General features: G+C 35.3%; 2 protein-coding genes across 4 annotated transcripts; both read left to right on the top strand.

Annotated features, from left to right (window-relative positions):
• Window positions 1–873: 873 nt before the first annotated feature.
• Window positions 874–7,193, top strand: LOC132098311 (C-type lectin lectoxin-Lio2-like). 2 transcript variants are annotated; one of them, XM_059504453.1, is made up of 5 exons: window positions 874–1,053; window positions 5,333–5,414; window positions 5,572–5,940; window positions 6,015–6,332; window positions 6,545–7,193. In XM_059504453.1, exons 2-5 carry the CDS (start codon window positions 5,381–5,383, stop codon window positions 6,907–6,909), a joined length of 1,086 nt encoding a protein of 361 aa, XP_059360436.1. In that variant the 5' UTR covers window positions 874–1,053; window positions 5,333–5,380; the 3' UTR covers window positions 6,910–7,193. The 2 variants fall into 2 exon arrangements, with proteins under 2 accessions (XP_059360436.1, XP_059360437.1); XM_059504454.1 differs by lacking the exon at window positions 5,572–5,940.
• A 9,240-nt stretch (window positions 7,194–16,433) lies between these two features.
• LOC132098310 (C-type lectin lectoxin-Lio2-like) lies at window positions 16,434–18,569 on the top strand. Of its 2 annotated transcripts, XM_059504451.1 has the most exons (4): window positions 16,434–17,024; window positions 17,182–17,544; window positions 17,619–17,936; window positions 18,145–18,569. In XM_059504451.1, exons 1-4 carry the CDS (start codon window positions 16,991–16,993, stop codon window positions 18,507–18,509), a joined length of 1,080 nt encoding a protein of 359 aa, XP_059360434.1. In that variant the 5' UTR covers window positions 16,434–16,990; the 3' UTR covers window positions 18,510–18,569. The 2 variants fall into 2 exon arrangements, with proteins under 2 accessions (XP_059360434.1, XP_059360435.1); XM_059504452.1 differs by lacking the exon at window positions 17,182–17,544 and having other exon boundaries at window positions 16,831–17,024.
• Window positions 18,570–22,023: the final 3,454 nt, after the last annotated feature.

Below are 22,023 nucleotides of genomic sequence, written 5' to 3'. Positions count from 1 at the left end.
GGAAACCTTGAGGTTCACTAAATTGTGAAATATTGAAAGGGTTTGTCATTTTTATTGTATTTCTAACAAATGAGATTATTATGACCAGGTTAACAAATTTGCATATTTTGGCATAACAGTTTCATATTGTTCCGTGTGATTTCTAAACACTGGTCAGAATATTAAAGCTGATCAGTTTTTCTTCTTATATCTTGAGGCCTAATAATAAAATTGGCCAGAGTCACAATTTCAGCGAATATCATTTATTCTAGTATTTATTCTAGAGTCTCATTAGACTCTAATTGTAAAAGTTTTAAAATTGCTTGTTTTATTCTTGTTATTATTTTTCTTCATTATTATATCACTTTATTTTATGTAAAGCACTTTGAATTACCATTGTGTACGAAATGTGCTATATAAATAAACTTGCCTTGCCTATTTTTCAGCTTTGAAAATAGCTGGACTTTATTATTTTCCACCTCCTCAAAAAGAACTGCAATTTCATGTTTTGAAAATTGGGGTTTTCCTGTAATTTTCATTAACATACTGAATGGCAAGGAGATTTAAATAGGAAAAATTGATCAAAATAAGCAACAGGTGTCCACAACAGTACATCACAGTTTTTTTCAAAACCCATATTTTTTCAATTGTGGTTAAGTAGCTTATCAATATTAAATAAGAAATAGTATTTATATGAAATTGTGAAATTATTGACATTGGGACATTGGCACATTTTTAACTCCGTGTATGTATGTAATGTATTGCAGAACAAATGAATGATTCGTTATTACGTAACGTAATTTCAAAAGCGTAATTCGAGTCGAAGAAAAGAGAAAATAAAACCACATTAATGTAGGTTGCGGTATGTGCTCATAACTCCAGTCAGCCATTAGATCGAAGAAGAAGAAGAACGACACCTCAAACCATCGTAGTTTGAACCATGGATCTGCGACACAGGTGCTATGGTTTCGGTAAAAACAGTCGTGACTAGCTCCATAACGATTTCCATAACGATTCATCGTACTGTGGGGGTTAATCTGCGAGTTGCGTCGTTGTACGGGAATCGCACCCCAGGTAAGAAGCAGCTTTGTTATCTCTGTTTTATAATGAACCTTTATTACTTAACAAAACAAAATTACATTTGACTAACCTATTATTTTGTCTAAGCAAATATCTGATCACATGGCCTATCCTTTGTTTGTTTATTGATGCATTCCTCTTGGAGCAGATTCTTTTAAAAGTTGATATTTAAAAATGTATTGTACCATTTAGAATAGATATATCACATGAGAAGTCTTTAGGCTTTTAATTAATAACAGAAGATCATAATGAATTTAGAATGATGTCAGATTTCACAAAGTTCTGCAATTACTGAGCAATTTTTTACATTCTCTTACATTTATTATTTAGGATTAATCCACTGATCAGTCAAAGAGCCATTTATTTGTCATTTGCATAGTTAACACTGGGGAAACTGGGAATTAAAATGCTTGTGACGAGGCTCAGACATACAGTGACAATAACAGGACATAAACAGACATAGATGTATGTGGAGAATGTCATTGTAGGGTTGTCACCGAGCTACATGACAGAAAATTAAAGTGGCAGTGCAAGTACAATAAAAGATAAACATAAGGGCAGCACACATATTCTGATTTTGTATTTCAGAGTAGAGCAATGTCCAAAATGTCATTGTAGGGTGTCAAAGAGCTACATGAGGGAATATTAAAAAGTGCAAGTACAATAAAAGATGAACATAAGAGGTTTTAGAAGAAGGATAGCTGCCTGATGGCTTGAAGATAAAAGCTTTTCTTCAGTCTGGTTGTCCGTGTTCGGATGGATCGTAAGCGCCTGCCAGATGGCAGTGTGGCAAACAGGTGATGAGCGGGGTGAGTGATGCTGATGCTGTGAGCCTCTCTCAAGCAGCGAGTCTGATAGATGTCCTGTAAGGCTGGGAGTTTATGTCCAGTGATGAGCTCTGCTGTTCTCACAACTCGCTGAAGAGCTTTGTGGTCCAAAGAAGAGCAGTTGCCGTACCATACAGTGATGCAGCCGGTCAGCCTCCGCAAGAAGTAGAGACGCTGACAGGCTGTTCTCACTATGGTCTCTGTGTATGCTCCAGGAAAGATCTTCAGAGATGTGAATCCCAGGTAACTTGTAGCTCTTAAGTGTCTCTACTATCTCTCCATTGATGTGAATGGGAACATGACCCTCTCTCTCTCTGAATTCCTGGAGTCCACGAGTGGGCTATTTCGGGCTATTTCTACCAAATGCTAATCACTGCCACCTGCTGGAAATGGTCGGAGCATAGTGTCTTTAGGTTGCTGAGTTGACAGCACATTCAAACACTGGCTGATCAGCAGAACACTTTAAAATGAAAGCTCAATTACAGCGGACCTTTTTAACACCTAGGATAGTTGTACCATCAGCGAATTTGAGGATGATGTTGGAGCTATGCTTAGCAGAGCAGTCGTAAGTGAACAGGGAGTACAAGAGAGGACTGTGTACGGATCCCTGTGGGGCACCAGTGCTGAGTGTAAGTGAGGAGGATTGTGTGATTGCCAATTCTAACCACCTGGGGTCTGCCAGTCAGGAAGTCCAGGACCCAGTTACATAAGTGACTGTTAAGACCCAGATCTTTTAGTTTGGCTATAAGTTTGGTAGGGATGATGGTGTTAAATGCAGAGCTGTAATCAACAAACAGCATCCGCACATAGGTGTCTCTTCCCTCCAAGTGTTCCAGGCCAGAGTGAATGGCCATTGCAATGGCGCCATCAGTGGATCTATTTGACTAGACGTTCGAAGCACTTCTTGATGACTGATGTCAATGCTACAGGGCATCCAACTCCTCTTAGAACTAACAGATAAAACCAACATTTCTTCTTTAGCTTGATTCATCACACCATGTGAATAACACTAATACCATGTATTAAAATATAAGATTCTGGTTTAAAATAAACTAACCATTGTACTTCTACATTCCCTGCTTCTTCTCTTGAGTAAGTATTTAATTGTACCTAATGTGTGTGTGTGTGTGTATATATATATATATGCAAAGTCTTAGGCCACTATTATTTTCACCAACAAAATGGTTTTAAGTCAGTTATTTCTATGTTTTGCTGTAGTGTGTCAGTAGTAAATATCAGGATGAAAACATCCAAAGTATGCATTTAAGTAATTGTTTTATTGCACTTTATCCATTTGTGTCTATAGATTTTAATTGTGATACACATCTTTATTTATATATAAACACTGAAATGTCAACGAAATTACATAAATTTTTAACCTGACTTTATCCAGTGTTCAGATATTTTGTTATTGTTTTTCCTTTTCTTTTGCAAACTAATGCATATTTAATTAGATAATAGCTAAGTTTTTTTTTTTTTGTATTACCAGGCTAGAAAACTAATACACACACACACACACACACAAAAATGCAATTCCTATAGTTATCAATCAGCTAGGGGAGTATGGTGATGTATATTAGTTAAACTTTTTAAATGATCATAACTTTTCAGATAAATTCCTCAAACATTAACTTATGAAGTTCAAGATGTTGTGCATTAGTTGAAGCACATCAGAACTGGACATTGTAGGGCCAAGTGCATTTGAATATGGACACATAATAGATTATATTGATATTTGACTATGGCAGTACAGTACGTTTATGCAAACATTGGATGGATGGAAACAGACGATGGTAGTCAGGAAGTAGTACGTATGTTTTTTTTCAATTCAAAACTGCAGATTTGAATTTATTGGTTTATGGAAGAAGCATAACGCAATGTCTGCACTGCTCAGCTTTAAAAGACAACTTGAACCCATTGACGAAATAACTCAAAAAGGCATAGCCTACACATCAGGTGTAGACAATGCTGGACAGTAACCGAGTAGTTTACAGTACTTCATTATACTTAAGTACATTTTTCAAGTATCTGTACTTTACTCTCTGATTCAAGAACAAACTGATTGTTTTCAATGAACCTTTTAATCTGGATCGCAAATCGCACCAAACGACTCATTTGCGAATTACTGTAGAATGATTCGATTGCAGCTGTTCTGGAGTTGACAGCTGACTGATTCAAATGAACCGTTTAGTGCAAGTGGTTGTGGAACGGCGAGGTCATGTGAGCGCGCGGCTTATGCTGTTAAAAATAAGTTACAATGTAGTATTTTAGGATTAATTATTGTAACTGAAAATAATTTTTAGGTCAGAGCTGTCAAATCAGATCTGTTTAAGCCCACTAAAAGTGAAAGTGATGTGACATAGGATACAGCCAAGTATGGTGACCTATACTCAGAATTTGTGCTCTGCGTTTAACCCATACAAAGTGCACACACACAGCAGTGAACACACACACTGTGGACACACACCCAGATCAGTGGGCAGCCATTTATGCTGCGGCGACCGGGGAGCAGTTGAGGGTTCAGTGCCTTGCTCAAGGACACCTCAGTCGTGGTATGCATGACTGAGATAACAACCTTAGGATTAGGAGTCAAACTCTCTAACCATTAGGCCATGACTTTCCCAAAAATGCTTCAATGCAGATACATTAACACCAGAGTCTCTATGTTTTAGTCTCTATGGTCAAAAAACATTAAAATAACATGGATTAAATAAAATAACATTCATCTTCCCCCGCTACTGTAATGTTAGCAGTTTGACTAAAATGCTATGCATTTATCCCTAGAGCTTGCTGGTGCTAAATTGCGGTAATTTTTAAAAATAAAGTCCAAGTATATTATTATTCAACCACCTAGATAGATTATCTGAGGAAAAAAGGAAAGGATGTGATGTTCAGGACATGGTAACTACAGTAATGACCAAAGTGGGAAGTGATGCCTTCTGGGGGCATTTGGCCAGGGGTAGTTTTACACCACAGGGAAGGTTTGAGAAGAAAAAAATCATTATGAACACATAATTATATTTTCCTTATTATATTCAGTATTTCCTTATTGGTAATTTAGAGAAAACCCCAGGTATTTTGACAGTATGACAAAACAGTATATATATATATACACATACATACAATTTTATGATATAGCCTTTATAAAACTGCAAAACAAACATTCATCTATCAATACTTTTTACTTAAGTACATTAGAGCCCCTTGAATATATTTTTAGTAAAGACATACTTCTCTCTCTCTCTATAATTTTTGATATGTATTTTGCCTGATAGGTGAGCTTTTGGAGTATAATTTACATTTAAAACACATTAATTGTTCTTGTCTTTATATTGTACAGACACTTAATGATTGGACTGAGCACAATACTGTAATTAAATTGTTTTCCATTTAGTGTATGTTATATTATGTGATCTTTTTTTTTATGGTTTATTGGAAAACAACAGATTCTGTGATTAACAGCAGAGACTGATTTAAAGACACTGAGCATCACTATGACGTCGCTGCTTGTGCTGCTGCTTCTCTGGGGTGAGTATTTAACTTTGTCTGAAATGTAGTTTGCTTGTTTGTTTTCCTCATGCAACACAAATGGATTTTGATTACTTACTATTAAAATGGCACATATGTTTTCCAGCATGTATTCCATTAGATGGTATGGTGCTAAAAACTCAACATTTCTCCTCAGCTTTTCCTCTTTCAAATTCTAAAGGACGACTAAGACAATTCCTACTAACAAGTGAAAGATTCACCAGAGATGCTGCAGTGAATGAATGCAGAACAAACTACACTGCCCTCGCCACAGTTTATGACCAACAAGACAATATAGAATTAATGACACTGCTCATTAATATTACTGATGGATCCAACCCTAGTGGATGGATTGGTACAAAGATAGGAAATAGTCACTGTAAGAAATGGTCAAATGGTGATGAGGTCACATTTGGCCGAAACTTTACAAGTTATACGGATTCACGCTGTGCTGCTATGAAGGCAGATGGAGACTGGGAATTTCTCACATGTACTGTGACAAGACACTTCATGTGTTATAAGCAAGGTAATAAAATACTACCCTGTAAATAGTTAAATATAAGTAAACAAAATATATAACATATTCTTGCATCCATACAGATGTTGAGCGAGCGTTATATAAATTAATCCTTCAAACGAAAACCTGGTTTGAGGCTCAGCTGTACTGCAGAGAGAATCACACTGATTTAGTCAGCATCAGTAATGAAGAGGAAAATGAAAAGGTATGGAATGAAGGAAAAGAGAGTAATAATCCTTTCTGGATCGGCCTGCTGGAGGACAGTGTGGAATGGTCTGATGGAGGACAATCAGCTTACAGAAACTATGTAGGAGAACTGAGCGGAGATTATATATTTTTGAATCAAGATGGGAATTGGAGTAAAAGTAATAAAGACATTGTCCAACATGCCTTTTGCTACAGTAAGACAAGACCTGTATTGATTTTTTTTTTTTTTTTTTTGTGTGCAAAATTCAGATTTAACACCATATGCCCCTTAAATTCAAGTATATATATATTTTTATAATTTTTTTTTTTTGGAGGGTGGGGCAGAATTCGACATTTCAAAGCCTACCGTATGTTTCAAGGAATCAATGCATCTAACTAATATTTTCTTTTCTTTCCTTCTCTTCAGAAAGCTTCATTCATGTGAGTCTGGGTAAAATGTCCTGGGAGGAAGCTCTGGATTACTGCAGCAGTAACTTTTCTGGACTACTGCGCATTGAGTCGGAGGATGATCAGATAGAAACGGAGCGAGAAATAAAAAGACAGAATATTTCAGAGCCAGTGTGGGTGGGGCTTAGACAGAGTCGACTTTTCGGATTCTGGATCTGGTACAATGGGCTCAGTGTGGGAAACTGGACCAACTGGAAAGAAGGAAGTCCACCAGAACATCAAGTGTCCCAGCACTGTGCTGCCTTAGAGAAGGTGAAAGGTCAATATAAATGGTGTGATAAAGACTGCAGATCTGAATTTATAACTTTATGTGAGTTAAAGTAATATACCTCTCTTTTATGCTCTTTGATTTATCGCATGCACAGTTTTCAGCGCTCCGAATGAGGAAAAAGAGCTAATGCGTTCAATAGTAAATAGTGGCATCATTCATCTCTTGTATAATAAAGCTCTTATTGTTAGCAATAGAAGCTAGTTTGTAATGCTGTACCTGTAGTGGTTCTGTTGACTTTTTCATGTTTATCTCATTGATTCAATTGATTAATTATTTTGTTGTAAACCTTTATGCCCCGTACCAAGACATTAACATTAAAAGTTTTTCATGGACATTACACTGAGTCCTTTTATTGTGTTGAAAGTATTTGCATTTGCCAAATTTGCAAGTAAACCAAGACATGCAGCCAGTTTAATAATATCATGAATGCGTTATTTGTGATCTACAGCTCTGTTGCAAACGTAAAACAGTAGACCTGTGCTAAGCTTCACATTTCTGAAAAAAAAGAAAACTACATTATTTCATTTAATAACTGCTATAAAACGGTTGTTAATTGTAACCCAATTTTACATTCAAATAAATTTCTGAGAATGTATATTAATGTAAAAAATTTCAAGAAAAAAAATGGTAAACTGAAAATAATAACGTTTATTATTGCACATTAAACCCTTTAACTGTCACCCTGTCCCGAATACGGGACGCCTACATTTACTTCACTATATAACAAAGCAATCTAATCTAATCTTGACAAACTATATATCATTGGAAAGGTCTAAGCAGGGCCGGCCCCGGCATAGATACAGTCGGCATCTAGTCATAGCTGGGGGCGTGGTGAGGGCGGAGTCGGCGTGGGGGAAAACACTGCGAACATCGCCTGTATTTGAATGACAAAAATGCACATATTGAGCGCTCATTCCCAGAGACACGTAGAACAATTGTAGTCTCTTTTAACTTTAATATTCATATACACTAGTCCATATCGATATTTGATTAATTTTACAGCCCTACTGTAGATGTATTCGTTCAAAAATAGCCAAATTCCGTGACGTTCTGCTTTATACAGCAAGTTCTATTTTTGACTGGATTCCGCGATTCAATCGTTTGGCAAACACAGACGGGGTGAATTTATGAATGAAAGTGTAAAAGTTCTGACACAAAACTAAGTTTTTACGTGTCCACACGCTTTTTTAAGTGGGTTTATATTCTACACTAGGCTAACGTTACATAGTTTAGCTTCAGGTAGAATGATAAAGCTAATTATATATGCATTCCACTTTCTGAAACAACCTTACACCGTTTTAATAACGTTAATAATGAACACGATGTTAATATAGCCTGCCTGTGATGAAATGCCGACTGCACACGTATGCTTAGTTAGTCTTGGGATTCCACAACTTCCCTTGATCATCCTCACAACTTATTGCTTGTAGCCATTTTGTCATCCTTTCCGGCTCTGTATGTTTATTAGCAAGGATGTAGAACTTAATTTCATAATTTGTTAGTTTATTGGAGGTACAGAAAACGACACAGCAACTCTTCGGCGTGATTGTCCCGTGTATTTCAATTGGCGCCAAGGCAATGTTTTAATCTAAATTTACAACGGGGCGCTCCCGGGGGCGTTCCCAGACCAACCATCTGTATGGGAAACGCCCCCTATTTGTTCCGCAGAGACCTATACTTGGTATCTATTGGCGGTATAGGCAAATTCTAAGGGCGCCACTCATCCATAGGGGCGCCAGAATGAGTGAACGATTGAATTTTTTTTTTTACATATTTTTTTTTTATAATAGGCTACTATTTAAAAACCATAAATTCGAATTACTACCAAATAAAGCAAAAAAAAAAAAAAAAAAAAGAAGTCCTCTTCAATCTTCCACTGCCCATCGAGTGCTTGAAGTGCGTCAGAAACAGAGCGCGCGCGATCAGTTGTTGGTAATTTGTTGTGTAGCGTGCCCGACGCCGTATCCAATGTAGACAGCACTGCTTTTGTTAACACACAGCTCTTAGAAACGGGCCTGACAGCTCGCGCCTGTTCTAGACACGGTGAAAGTTTCCTGATTGTGACGGAAGGCCGAATTTACATGACACATTATAAATGAGCATAGTCTGCGATAGATACAGTGCCAAAAAGAAGAGAAGAGGATAAAGACAGAGGTAAAGAGATGTAGTGAATGAACAATTTATTGCATAGGAGTAAGATACTATAATTTCATGGCAGTTATTTTTACCTTAAACTTAATGTTAGCAGTTGTTCTGAGTCCCCAGACTGTGATTTTGTACAATCATATCAGTTTTAAGACGCATTTTTTATTATCACTTTTTTATTAATGTTTTACTCTACAGTTGTGCAGTTTTGGGGGGATACAGTACAGGCCAAAAGTTTGGAAACATTACTATTTTTAATGTTTTTGAAAGAAGTTTCTTCTGCTCATCAAGCCTGCATTTTTTTGATCAAAAATACAGAAAAAAATGTAATATTGTGATATATTATTACAATTTAAAATAATTTGTTTTCAATTTATTATACTTTAAATTATCATTTATTTCTGTGATGCAAAGCTGAATTTTCAGCATCATTACTCCATTCTTCAGTGTCACATGTGACATCCGGTCTATCACATGATCCTTTAGAAATCATTCTAATATGATGATTTATTATGAGTGTTGGAAACAGTTCTGCTGTAATGTGTGTGTGTGTATATATATATATTAGGGGTGTAACGATACGCGTATTCATATTGAACCGTTCGGTACGAGGCTTTCGGTTCGGTACGCGGTACGCATTATGGACCGAACGGTTCGTTGGACTAATTAATTATATTTGGAAAATAAAAAAAATTGTGAAATATAATGATATGCGTTCAACAAGGTAGCCCAATAACCCAAACGATGTAACAGGCCACGCCCCTGACACCCTCGAAGAAGAAAAAAACACCAACTTATATGTTTATGTTAGGCTACTCAGTCAGGCGCTCGCTCACTCAGTACACACTGAAGGCTCGTTGCAAAATGGCCAATGCGTTTAACAGACCAGAAATAGGAAATCCTCCATTAACCAACAGGTCTGGTGTTTGGGTGCACTTTGGATTCCCTGTAAGCTATAATGGTGATGGCAAGAGAGTGGTGGATAAAAAAAACAACGATATGTCGCATCTAGGGTACACCAGCGAAAAAAAAAAAAAAAACACCAGCGGGAATACTTGAAACAGTTCAACTCATTTACGCCAACAACACCTAAGTGTGTCAGTATCTGGGAAAAGACGAAAAAAAGGAGAAACACACGCAACAAACTATTCCCGCAGCATTTAGACAGACATTTCCAACGGATTCAAACAGGGCAAAAGACATCACCACGGCGATTGGTAGGCTACATTTACATTATAGCCGTGGATATGAGACCTTACTATTTACCATTCATTCTATCATCACCATTAGGCCTAAAAAAAAAATAAAGTTTGGTTCCAGTTGGTTGTCAGTTGAGGTCATTGGTCGGTAGGGATTTTTTTTTTTTTTTAATTTATTTATTTTTTTCTCCAGTGGCAGTTTTACACACACACACGCGCTGATTTTAAATGTGTGTACCGGACATTTTTACGACAGTGATTCTGTATTCCCGTTTAAAGTCTGTTGTTGCCATAGACACGCAAAACGCACACACACACACAAAAAGCCTTCGCGGGAGTTTGACAGGCGATCTCATAGTAGATTAACATGGAGGATTTGAACTTGAAAAACGGAGTGTACAGACATCTTTTTGTAGTCAAACAACATTCTTTGTTATGTTCATTTATGTGGTTTATTTGATTTTGATGCTATAAATTAACTAGAAGCAAGAGACGATCAGTTAGTTTTAACTGATGATGTAACTTACAGCGATCTGTTCGACACATTCAAGAGCCACAAAACGGTATTTATTGTTTACATTTCTTTAAAAAATGACCACATTTGAAAGGTGAAATAACCAAATGAGACTTTGTTTCATATTAAAAGTAAGCTGGTAATGTTAATGTCCTGTCTGTCAGCATGTTGTCAGTGCCCTCTCTGTTCCGCGATATATTGTTGCCCCCCCCCCCGTGTTTCTCTTAATGTTACGATTTCCAAACCTTAAGTTATAGCTCACTTTAGGAATTGACAGTTAAAGGGTTTTGATGCAATACTTAATGGTTTTTAACGGATTACTTAAGTGTAAAACAGCATTTAAAGGAAACTGTAATTTAATTAACGATGTGTGAAAGACCGTTCTTCCCCAGTCTCATAAAATAAATTTGGTCGCACATAAATTGACAGGGTCGGTCGAAACCGGAACCAAACAATTTTTTTTTTAGGCCTTATAGCTTACAGGGAATCCAAAGTGCACCCAAACACCAGACCTGTTGGTTATTGGAGGATCTTCTATTTCTGGTCTGTTAAACGCATTAGCCATTTTGCAACGAGCCTTCAGCGCGTACTGAGTGAACGAGCGCCTTACTCTGTAGTGGAAAACATAGGTTTTAAGAACATGCTTATTGTAATTGAGCCCCGTTACAATATTCCTTCACGAGCCCATTTCAGGCAGACCATAATTCCTGCTTTGTTCCAAAAAACATAAGCCCTATAGAGAACCAATTGAGTAAAAACACACTCAATATAAAGAGGTTATAGTTATAACATTTTCATTTTTTTTTATAAGGAGCTGTTTTTGTTTTATACAGTATGCTGCTAAGAAAACACCATAGAAGATGGGTAAAGAATAGCTCCATCATTGTTCAATGAAAAAAAAAAAACATACTTTGTTATTTTTAATAAATAAAACATTTTTTAAAAATCAAGGAAATTTATCTGCCAATTTTTTCTTTTTGCTGTATCTAAAACATACCGAACCGTACCGTACCGAACCGTGACACCAGTGTATCGTATCGAACCGAACCATGAATTTTGTGAACCGTTACTACCCTAATATATATATATATATATATATATATATATATATATGTATGCTAAAACATGAACACAATGACAGGGTGAAATGGGCTGTGATGCATGGGGCGCCAGGTAAAATCTTGCCTAGGGCAGCAAATTGGTCAGGGCCGGCCCTGGGTCTAAGACTCCCAAATATATATTTTACCAATGTTTTTTGTTAAAAAGTATGTAAGAAAAGTAATAGATTAATTTATGACAAGAGTGCACCCTCAAAAATCTACATTATAATAGGAGTTTGAACTTTGTTTAAAAAAAGACTTATTCGTTGCCTTTTTCTCTATCACACTTTAGAAATCATCAGAAATTATATATCAACTGAAAACTTAAAATCTCAAAATCCATCCTTTAAAAACCTATTTTAAAATCAGACATTGCATTACCATGAAAATGGTACATCAGTATCATGTTACAAAATGTTTTCATTCATGAATTATAAAAATTTAAGTTTGAATCGTGCACTATAAAGTCTATGTTCAAAAATGTGAGTGACAGTTAAGGGATTTAAACCAATATTAAATAATTTGTTTTAGTATAGAAAAAAAACAAAAAAAAAGGTATTCAAAATATAGTAATGAAAATTAAAGAAAAGTCTCAAATTAAATTAAATAATTAAATAATATAAAATAAAAAATAAAATAAAATAAAAATCCATAAAATCTGCAAGCTCTCTAATCATAAGTTGTCTAAACAACATTACCGAATATCTCAATCCATTATTTATAAACCTTTTACCTGATTTTTTATTTTATTTTGCAGACTATATGAACTCTTGTTGTGTGAGTACAATATTACAGAACTGTGTGTAATTAAACACATTGACTATTTATGACTAATATATTTATGACTAATACATAATAAATAATAAAATGCATTGCATTTTAGTACAGTGAACTCATTGTCATGTTCAAGAAACCAATTTGAAATGATTCGAGCTTTGTGACATGGTGCATTATCCTGCTGGAAGTAGCCATCAGAGGATGGGTACATGGTGGTCATAAAGGGATGGACATGGTCAGAAACAATGCTCAGGTGGGCCGTGGCATTTAAATGATGCCCAGTTGGCACTAAGGGGCCTAAAGTGTGCCAAGAAAACATCCCCCACACCATTACACCACCACCAGCCTGCAGAGTGGTAACAAGGCATGATGGATCCATGTTCTCATTCGGTTTACGCCAAATTCTGACTCTACCATCTGAATGTCTCAACAGAAATCGTGACTCATCAGACCAGGCAACATTTTTCCAGTCTTCAACTGTCCAATTTTGGTGTGCTCGTGCAAATTGTAGCCTCTTTTTCCCATTTGTAGTGGAGATGAGAGGTAACCGGTGGGTTCTTCTGCTGTTGTAGGCCATCCGCCTCAAGGTTGTGCGTGTTGTGGCTTCACAAATGCTTTGCTGCATACCTCGGTTGTAACGTGTGGTTATTTCAGTCAAAGTTGCTCTTCTATTAGCTTGAATCAGTCGGCCCATTCTCCTCTGACCTATAGCACCAACAAGGCATTTTCGCCGACACAGGACTATCGCATACTGGATGTTTTTCCCTTTTCACACCAATCTTTGTAAACCCTAGAAATGGTTGTGCCTGAAAATCCCAGTAACTGAGCAGATTGTGAAATACTCAGCCCGTCTGGCACTAACAACCATGCCATGCTCAAAATTGCTTAAATCACCTTTCTTTCCCATTCTGACATTCAGTTTGGAGTTCAGGAGATTGTCTTGAACACGACCACACCCCTAAATGCATCGAAGCAACTGCCATGTGATTGGTTGATTGGATAATTGCATTGATGACATCATCAGAAACATAACATTTATGTATGAACAAGTTTAGAGACTTACACATGTTTAGGAAACCCTGAAGGTTTACTAGATTTTGAAACATTGAAAGGGTTTGTAATTTTTTTGGAATTTCTAACAAATGAGATTATTATGACCAGGTTAACAGATTTGCATATTTTGGCATTACAGTTTCATATTTTACCGTGTGATTTTTAAACACTGCTCAGAATATTAAAGCGGATCATTTTTTCTTCTTATATCTTGAGCCCTAATAATAATAGTCTTTCTTAGACAAAGTTTTATTAACATGCAGTATGTTGCATTACACTACTCTACAGCACAGAAGGCTTATTTTACACCAGTGTCACACTTTCAGATGCTTTGTAAAGTTAAAAACTCCTTTAAAGCTCTGGGGAGAGGGCTGTGCATGTGTGATGCTGGTCTGTGCAACAGAGACCCTAAATCCCATACTGCAGACTCATCACTGCACTTATTGTCAATCCTATATAATGCTGAGGCAGTAGAAAAGATGTGCTTTGATCACTGTGATTAAATAACACAAGCAAGACATTTTACAACCAGCCTAAGTCTCCTGTGTGAGCGAATACATAAGCATCAGTCATGTAGAGAGCAAACTCGGCCAGTGTCTGGGATCCATCACAACTCTTAACCCTCATCCAGACCCTTTCATGGGCTTTGCTGTTTTTCCCATCTTGAGATCACAAAACAGAGCAAAGAAACTCCACTAGCTCTTAAATATAGAAATCTGAAGAAATGCAATCATTACTTCAATGGATTACTGTGTATTGATTCTGAGATAGATCCCTTTGAGAAGTATTAAATATTAAGATAAGCTATTAATTTACCATTTAATGCAAGACAAAAGCAAAAGCATTGTTTTTTTCATTCACTGGTCAATTTCGAGATCTGTTTGGGTTTTCAGATGTTATTTTAAACTACATATACATTTTTGGATGAAATTGTCCAAAGTATACATTTAACTGTTTATTTTATTGCATTTTCTCTATTTATGTCTTTAGATTTTAATTGCGATACACATCTTTATTTATATATAAACACTGAAATGTCAACAAAATGGCATGAATTTTGAACCTGACTTTATGCAGTGTTCAGATTTTTGTTGTTGTTGTTTTTCAGCAAACTAATGCATATTTAATTAGACAATACCTAATTTAAACAACATTTTAGAAAACTAATACAAAAAAAAGCAAATTCTTATTGTTATCAATCAGCTAGGGAAGTATGTTGATTTAAGTTAGTTAAACTTTTTAAATGATCATAACTTGTCAGATAAATTCCTCAAACATGAACTTATAAAGTTCAAGATGTTGTGCATTAGTTGAAGCACATGAGAACTGGACATTGTCCAGTGCATTTGAATATGGACACATAATAGATTATATTGATATTTGACTATGGCAGTACAGTACGTTTATGCAAACAATGGATGGAAACAAGCGATGGTAGTCAGGAAGTAGTATGTTTTTTTTCTCAATTCAAAACTGCAGATTTGAATTTATTTAGTTTGCACTGCTCAGCTTAATAGACTGTATGCGTAAATATGCACAGATGACCGTCAAGCATTTATTTACACAAATCGTTACACTGACCACCAGTATAACTTTTACTTCTCAAAGTATTTGTTCTAAGAATATAATATACACAGACATGTGCAACCACACCATATTAAGACAATTATTATACACCACAAATTACTTTTTAAACCACCACTTCTGATCAATTTCATTTGAATTGGATCTTATGAACAATAATGCCATTTTATTGAATAAAAGACAATTTAGCTCAGTTTTGGTTAGGTTGTATTTTTACTGTATAAAGCACTCGACTTCATAAATATTACTGTTATGATCTGGATAAAACTCCTAAGCTGAATGAACACCTAAATGAAGTTACTGATTAACTTATGGTACCCAGAATCAATTTGCCTGTCAGCACCTGACCTCTATAGAATTACATATAAAAGTCTTCAGTTTCTTCCAGCACATCAACCTTCTCACCAGGTAAGAATTAAGTAACTTTGCTATCTCTGATTTAATGATACCCTTTTTTTCATATCTAGCTGAGAAAATCAGTGTGGAAATAGTGTTTTGTGAACAGAATTTCATGATTGTCTGTGATGTCTTTTGATCCCATTCTGAACGACAATAATTATTATAATTTTGTGTTCCTGTAGCTCAATTGGTAGAGCATTGCCTCATCAAGCGCAAGGTTGGGGGTTAGATTCCCCGGGAACACATGATAGGTAAAAATTGATAGCCTGAATGCACTGTAAGTCACTTTGGATAAAAGCGCCTGCTAAATGCATAAATTTAATTTAATTTTAATTTAAGATTTGAAGCTGTACTGTTTGAATAGCTCATGTTAACAATTTTAGTACACCATGCATAGATCTATAACATTTTATAATAATAATAATAATAATAATATATTTAAAAAACAAATGTAAAAGGGATTCTTTAGTGGGAGAGTTTGAGTTAACATTACAAATAAAGCTGTTTGGTTTTGTTTGCGATTTATTACACATATTTTTGTCATGCATGTCATCAGAAGTGTCATAGGTAAAATATTTCATTATCAGTCAGTAATATTTCTTTAGTGTAGCGATTATGCAATTTTATATTTAGTATAGGCCTATATATCATACACATAACCTTTGCCTAAATGCATTTACAGTACTTGTCTAAAACTGTGAAATGTTGCATCAAGTACAAAACTTTGACTTTTTAAATCACACATTACCTACAATAGTATTGATTACAGAACATCACAATGTTCAATCTGCATGAATTTAAAATGATCAATTGATAAAAGTGATAAAAAAATATAACAGGAAAACTTAGACAACTTGAACCCATTGACAGACTAACTCAAAAAGGCATACACATCAGGTGTAGATATTAGATTCTCAGATATATAAGAGTTCAATAAATATAAAAACACACTCTACAATTCGTATCAAAGAGAAATGGATGACAGAAGTGAAATAATCTTTACAAGTGAAGATTGGTCAACTGAACAGACTTTTCAACAGAAATTGACTACTTCAATAAATTGGAAGAAATACTCTTGGAAAACCATTATTAGATATTTTATAACACCACTACAAACAGGTACATACTGTAGTAATAACAGTCCAAAATATTGGTAAAAGTGTTTTACATTTAAAACACATTAATTGTTCTTGTCTTTATATTGTAAAGACACTTTATGATTGCACTGAACACAATACTGTAAGTAAATTGATTTCCATTTAGTGTATGTTATATTATGTGATCTTTTTTTTTATGGTTTATTGGAAAACAACAGATTCTGTGATTAACAGCAGAGACTGATTTAAAGACACTGAGCATCACTATGACGTCGCTGCTTGTGCTGCTGCTTCTCTGGGGTGAGTATTTAACTTTGTCTGAAATGTAGTTTGCTTGTTTGTTTTCCTCATGCAACACAAATGGATTTTTATTACTTACTATTAAAATGGCACATAAGTTTTCCAGCATGTATTCCATTAGATGGTATGGTGCTAAAAACTGAATATTTCTCCTCAGCTTTTCCTCTTTCAAATGCTAAAGGACGACTAAGACAATTCCATCTAACAAATGAAAGATTCACCAGAGATGCTGCAGTGAATGCATGCACACCAAACTACACTGACCTCGCCACAGTTTATGACCAACAAGACAATATAGAATTAAAGAAACTGCTCATTAATGCTATTGATCTCCCTAATGGATGGATCGGTGCAAAGATAGGAAATAGTCGCTGTAAGAAATGGTCAAATGGTGATGAGGTCACATTTGGCCGAAACTTTACAAGTTATACGGATTCACGCTGTGCTGCTATGAAGGCAAATGGAGACTGGGAATTTCTCACATGTACTGTGACAAGACACTTCATGTGTTATAAGCAAGGTAATAAAATACTACCCTGTAAATAGTTAAATATACGTAAACAAAATATATAACATATTCTTGCATCCATACAGATGTTGAGCGAGCGTTATATAAATTAATCCTTCAAACGAAAACCTGGTTTGAGGCTCAGCTGTACTGCAGAGAGAATCACACTGATTTAGTCAGCATCAGTAATGAAGAGGAAAATGAAAAGGTATGGAATGAAGGAAAAGAGAGTAATAATCCTTTCTGGATCGGCCTGCTGGAGGACAGTGTGGAATGGTCTGATGGAGGACAATCTGCTTACAGAAACTATGTAGGAGAACTGAGCGGAGATTATATATTTTTGAATCAAGATGGGAGTTGGAGTAAAAGTGAAGACAACAATGATCGATATGCCTTTTGTTACAGTAAGACAAGACTTGTATTGAAATAGAAATAGAATTCTTATTTAGCACGACATGCCGTTTTAATTCAAGGTATTTCACTAGTTTTACATGTTTTTTCCCTATATATAATATATTTTTTTTCTTTTTGCCAGAATTCAACATTTCAAAGCCTACTGTATGCTTCAAGAAATCAATGCATCTAACTAATATTTTTTTTCCTTCTGTTCAGAAAGCTTCATTCATGTGAGTCCGGGTAAAATGTCCTGGGAGGAAGCTCTGGATTACTGCAGCAGTAACTTTTCTGGACTACTGCGCATTGAGTCGGAGGATGATCAGATAGAAACAGAGCGAGAAATAAAAAGACAGAATATTTCAGAGCCAGTGTGGGTGGGGCTTAGACAGAGTCGACTTTTCGGATTCTGGATCTGGTACAATGGGCTCAGTGTGGGAAACTGGACCAACTGGAAAGAAGGAAGTCCACCAGAACATCAAGTGTCCCAGCACTGTGGTGCCTTAGAGAAGGTGAAAGGTCAATATAAATGGTGTGATAAAGACTGCAGATCTGAATTTAGAGTTTTATGTGAGGAGAAATAATATACCATATTACTATATAATATATATCATACAAGCCATCTTACTTTTCTACATGTTTTACTTGTTGGTGAATAATTTCATTAAGTTGTGCTATAAACATTACTGTTGGTTTAAATAATTCAATAAACACTGTTTTCCAATCGGTTTATTATACAGTCTTATGTCCTTAATGCAGGAACACTGCATTATATGACAGAAACACAAATACAAAATCATACACAAAAAACAAAGTTTAGCACAAATAAATGTGAACTCAAAGACAGAATAGTGCAGAAAACTGACATAAAACTTGTATGCACTTGATCAGATATCATTCCCTTTTCAAAGCATCAAGTAGAGATTATATAATAGATAGAAAAATATCAGAATCTACTGCTCTGTTTGTGAAAGTCTAGTTTGCTTGCTGCTGATTCCTCAAACAGAACGCTGAGAGAAAATCATTTACTTTGCAATAACTTAATTTGAATACAAATGCTACTATTGCAGAGCAAGGACCAGCTAGTTAAGCTGGACTCTGTTTGATGGTGAATAAGTAGGTTTATACTCTGAAATACTGCCTACTGTCTCATAAGGGGTTTCATTTTGAACACAAATCACTGACGGCAAAATCACGGCACACCATTTTCTTGCAAAACTACAAGAGAAAGGTTCTCATTATGTTTTGAATAAGTGCCATTCCAGCCCACAATGATATTTTTTCATGGGCATAAATGCTAATTTCACAACAGCTGCATGAGTAATGACATTTCAGACAAGTCTCAGGAGAGAAGGATGGAAGAAGATTGTAAGCGTTCCCGGTCTCAGTCGCGTTTGGAGCTGACATTCCTCAGGGTCCTTGTCCACACTCAGTAGATGACCTTTCTGACCCTCGGGCAACACTGAATATTAGCAGAACTAGTGTGCACTTCATTATCAGCCTGTTAGGAGATCTGCTACCATGCCAACCTCTGGGTGACCGTCACCAGCGAGGACCCTTGTTGAACTTATTCAGTGTGTCGCATCAAAGACATCGTGCATGAACGTAGTACCCTCCACATTAATGCATTTGCCACATGCTTCAGGAGAAGGAGTGTACTGCATTACACCATTTTTCAAATTGCTACATTTCCCTGAATTTCTCAGACACGGAGGAGGTCACATGGTGCATTTGATTTACAACGATCAAAAATTATAAAACACCTTTACAGCTTCCCTGTCAGCCGTGAGTGTCTCATGAACACAAAAAAAGAAAGAAAAAAAAATTCTGTTTTGCTCACGAAGGCTGCATTTATTGAATTTCTTACTTCTGTGGAAAAACAAATGTAAAAAAAATAAATGATGAATGTTTATGCTGCTCTTTTCTATACAATATATAGAGCATATGACAGAATACTGACACACACACAGACTAAAACTACTACAAAAAAGTACTATAAAAGTGTCATTTATGGGATATACGAGCATCTAATTTTAGTAGACAAAAAAATTGGTTGACAAGAAAATGGTAAATTAAAGCAAATATTAAATATAACGATAACATTATTTTTAGATGTTACTTCTTCAAAGACATTGCTTGTGAATTGTTCATTAATTATTTTAGCTAACTGCCAAGGCAACATTTCAAATTTAGTTAACCAGATGTAGAAATGACTAGCTAAATTGGTAAAATAACTAAAACTATATACTAATGTACTAAAATAACTTAAAGTATAACTGAAACAAAAAGATTAAAACCTAAAAAACAAAACAAATAAAAAACAAATTAAAAACTTTAATTTAAAAAAAATGACAAAACACACCAAAATAGCTTTCTGCATTCTTTTTAGCTGTTTCTCTATTAAAAACAATATTTTTGCATTGTTAATTTGGTGTTATATTCTTTGCATGATATTTTTATTAACTCATCACTGATTTTCTTTGCTCCAACATACAAATGCAAAATATGTATATTTCTAGTCATACTGGTGATAGAGTGTAAACTGACCATTTTTAATGCTAAGATTTCTTGCCTGTAATTGAACTTACTGAAAATCATAAGTAGTTTCTGCAGTGCTGCTAAAACTGAAAACCATTTGACAGAAGCTGACAGGACGCACAAACTTTAGAATGAGTCGTACATCAGTGACATGTTTCCCCCTTCACGGCTGGTTACTGTAGAGTACATTTAGTTCTTATGCTTTATGAATGTGCTGTGAACATCTACCCACTCGACCCTGATGGCTCCGACCAGATCTGCCCTTGTTACCGAGCAATGTCATCCACATCTCGTTTTTCAATCATCCCCACCTTTCTCTATCTCTCAGCCCCGAGATGAATGAAATATCGCACAATGGATCACGGTGAAACGGGTCGAACCATTCAGCTCAAAGATACCCATTTGGCAGGATCATCAATACACAGTCCAGGAACACGGTCTCTAAGAGCCCCGTGGACTCGGAGACCAAAAGCGGCACCTTCATTAAAACTTCACCAAAGAGCATGACTGACGACATGCCCTCCGTGTTCAAAACACTCTGCCCATGAGTCAGGGCTCGCAGTGAAAAGGCTCTCGGCGCTTTGTAAATGGAGCCGAACTGCATTGCTGTCCCTCACGTCTGCCATTAGAGGAGAAATCCCGTTAGGCCTGAAAAGTTTTATGTGTGGAAAATTGCTGTGGGTACTTTGAGGATCACATTTGACCAGGTCTGGAGTCATTACGATAACAGACCACTGCTTTTAAAGCAAAACTACAGTAGCTTTTAAAGAGATGAAAGTAGCTGATAATCCTGAAAAAGACTGGAGGTTTAAACATGCCTTACATGCACTCAGACCTTCAGAGCAGTATTTATTCATTTGTTTTTAAATCAGTTATTTAAATATCTTTTAAATATGATAATAGTTTTTATTATTATTCTAGATTCTTTTCATTTTTATATTTTCCAGTTCCATTTCAATTTTATTTTTTTATTTTTTAATAGTTTTTTATTTTAATTTAAGCTACAGTACATAGTTTTTTAGGTTATTAATTAATTTTATTTCAGTTTTAGTTATTTTAGTAATTTTGTTCTGTGTTTTGTCATTTATATAATTTTTTTATGTAGCTTTTTTATCAAATTTCTAGTAAATTTTTAGTTATTTTAGTGCATTAATATATATCTTTATTTATTTTAGTGATTTTTTTGTGTGTTTTGGCCATGTTTTTTATTTAGTTTTTGTTTGTTTGTTTGTTTGTTTTTTATTTATATTATTTTAGTACATCAAGTTAAACAATTTTTGTTTGTTTGTTTGTGCTATTTTTAAATAGTTTTTATTATTATTACAATTTTAGTTTTTATTAATTTTATTTTAGGAACATTTAACTAAATGAAAATGAGAAATGTTGCCTAAGTGTCTTTTGGAGATTTACTATAATAACCCTGGTGCACAGATGCAAATACACACAGATGCTTATATTTTACATGCCAAAATAAATATTACCCAATCATAATTGACAGCAGAGCCTTCTAACAAACATTCTTGTGTTTCAAAGCAAGGATTTTTGTGCATTTTCCGGGAA

This window comes from Carassius carassius, chromosome 22, assembly GCF_963082965.1.
Source record: "Carassius carassius chromosome 22, fCarCar2.1, whole genome shotgun sequence".
Lineage (NCBI taxonomy): Eukaryota > Metazoa > Chordata > Actinopteri > Cypriniformes > Cyprinidae > Carassius > Carassius carassius.
Note: the sequence above shows the minus strand (reverse complement) of the source record. Positions and strands in the feature narration are given on the sequence as shown.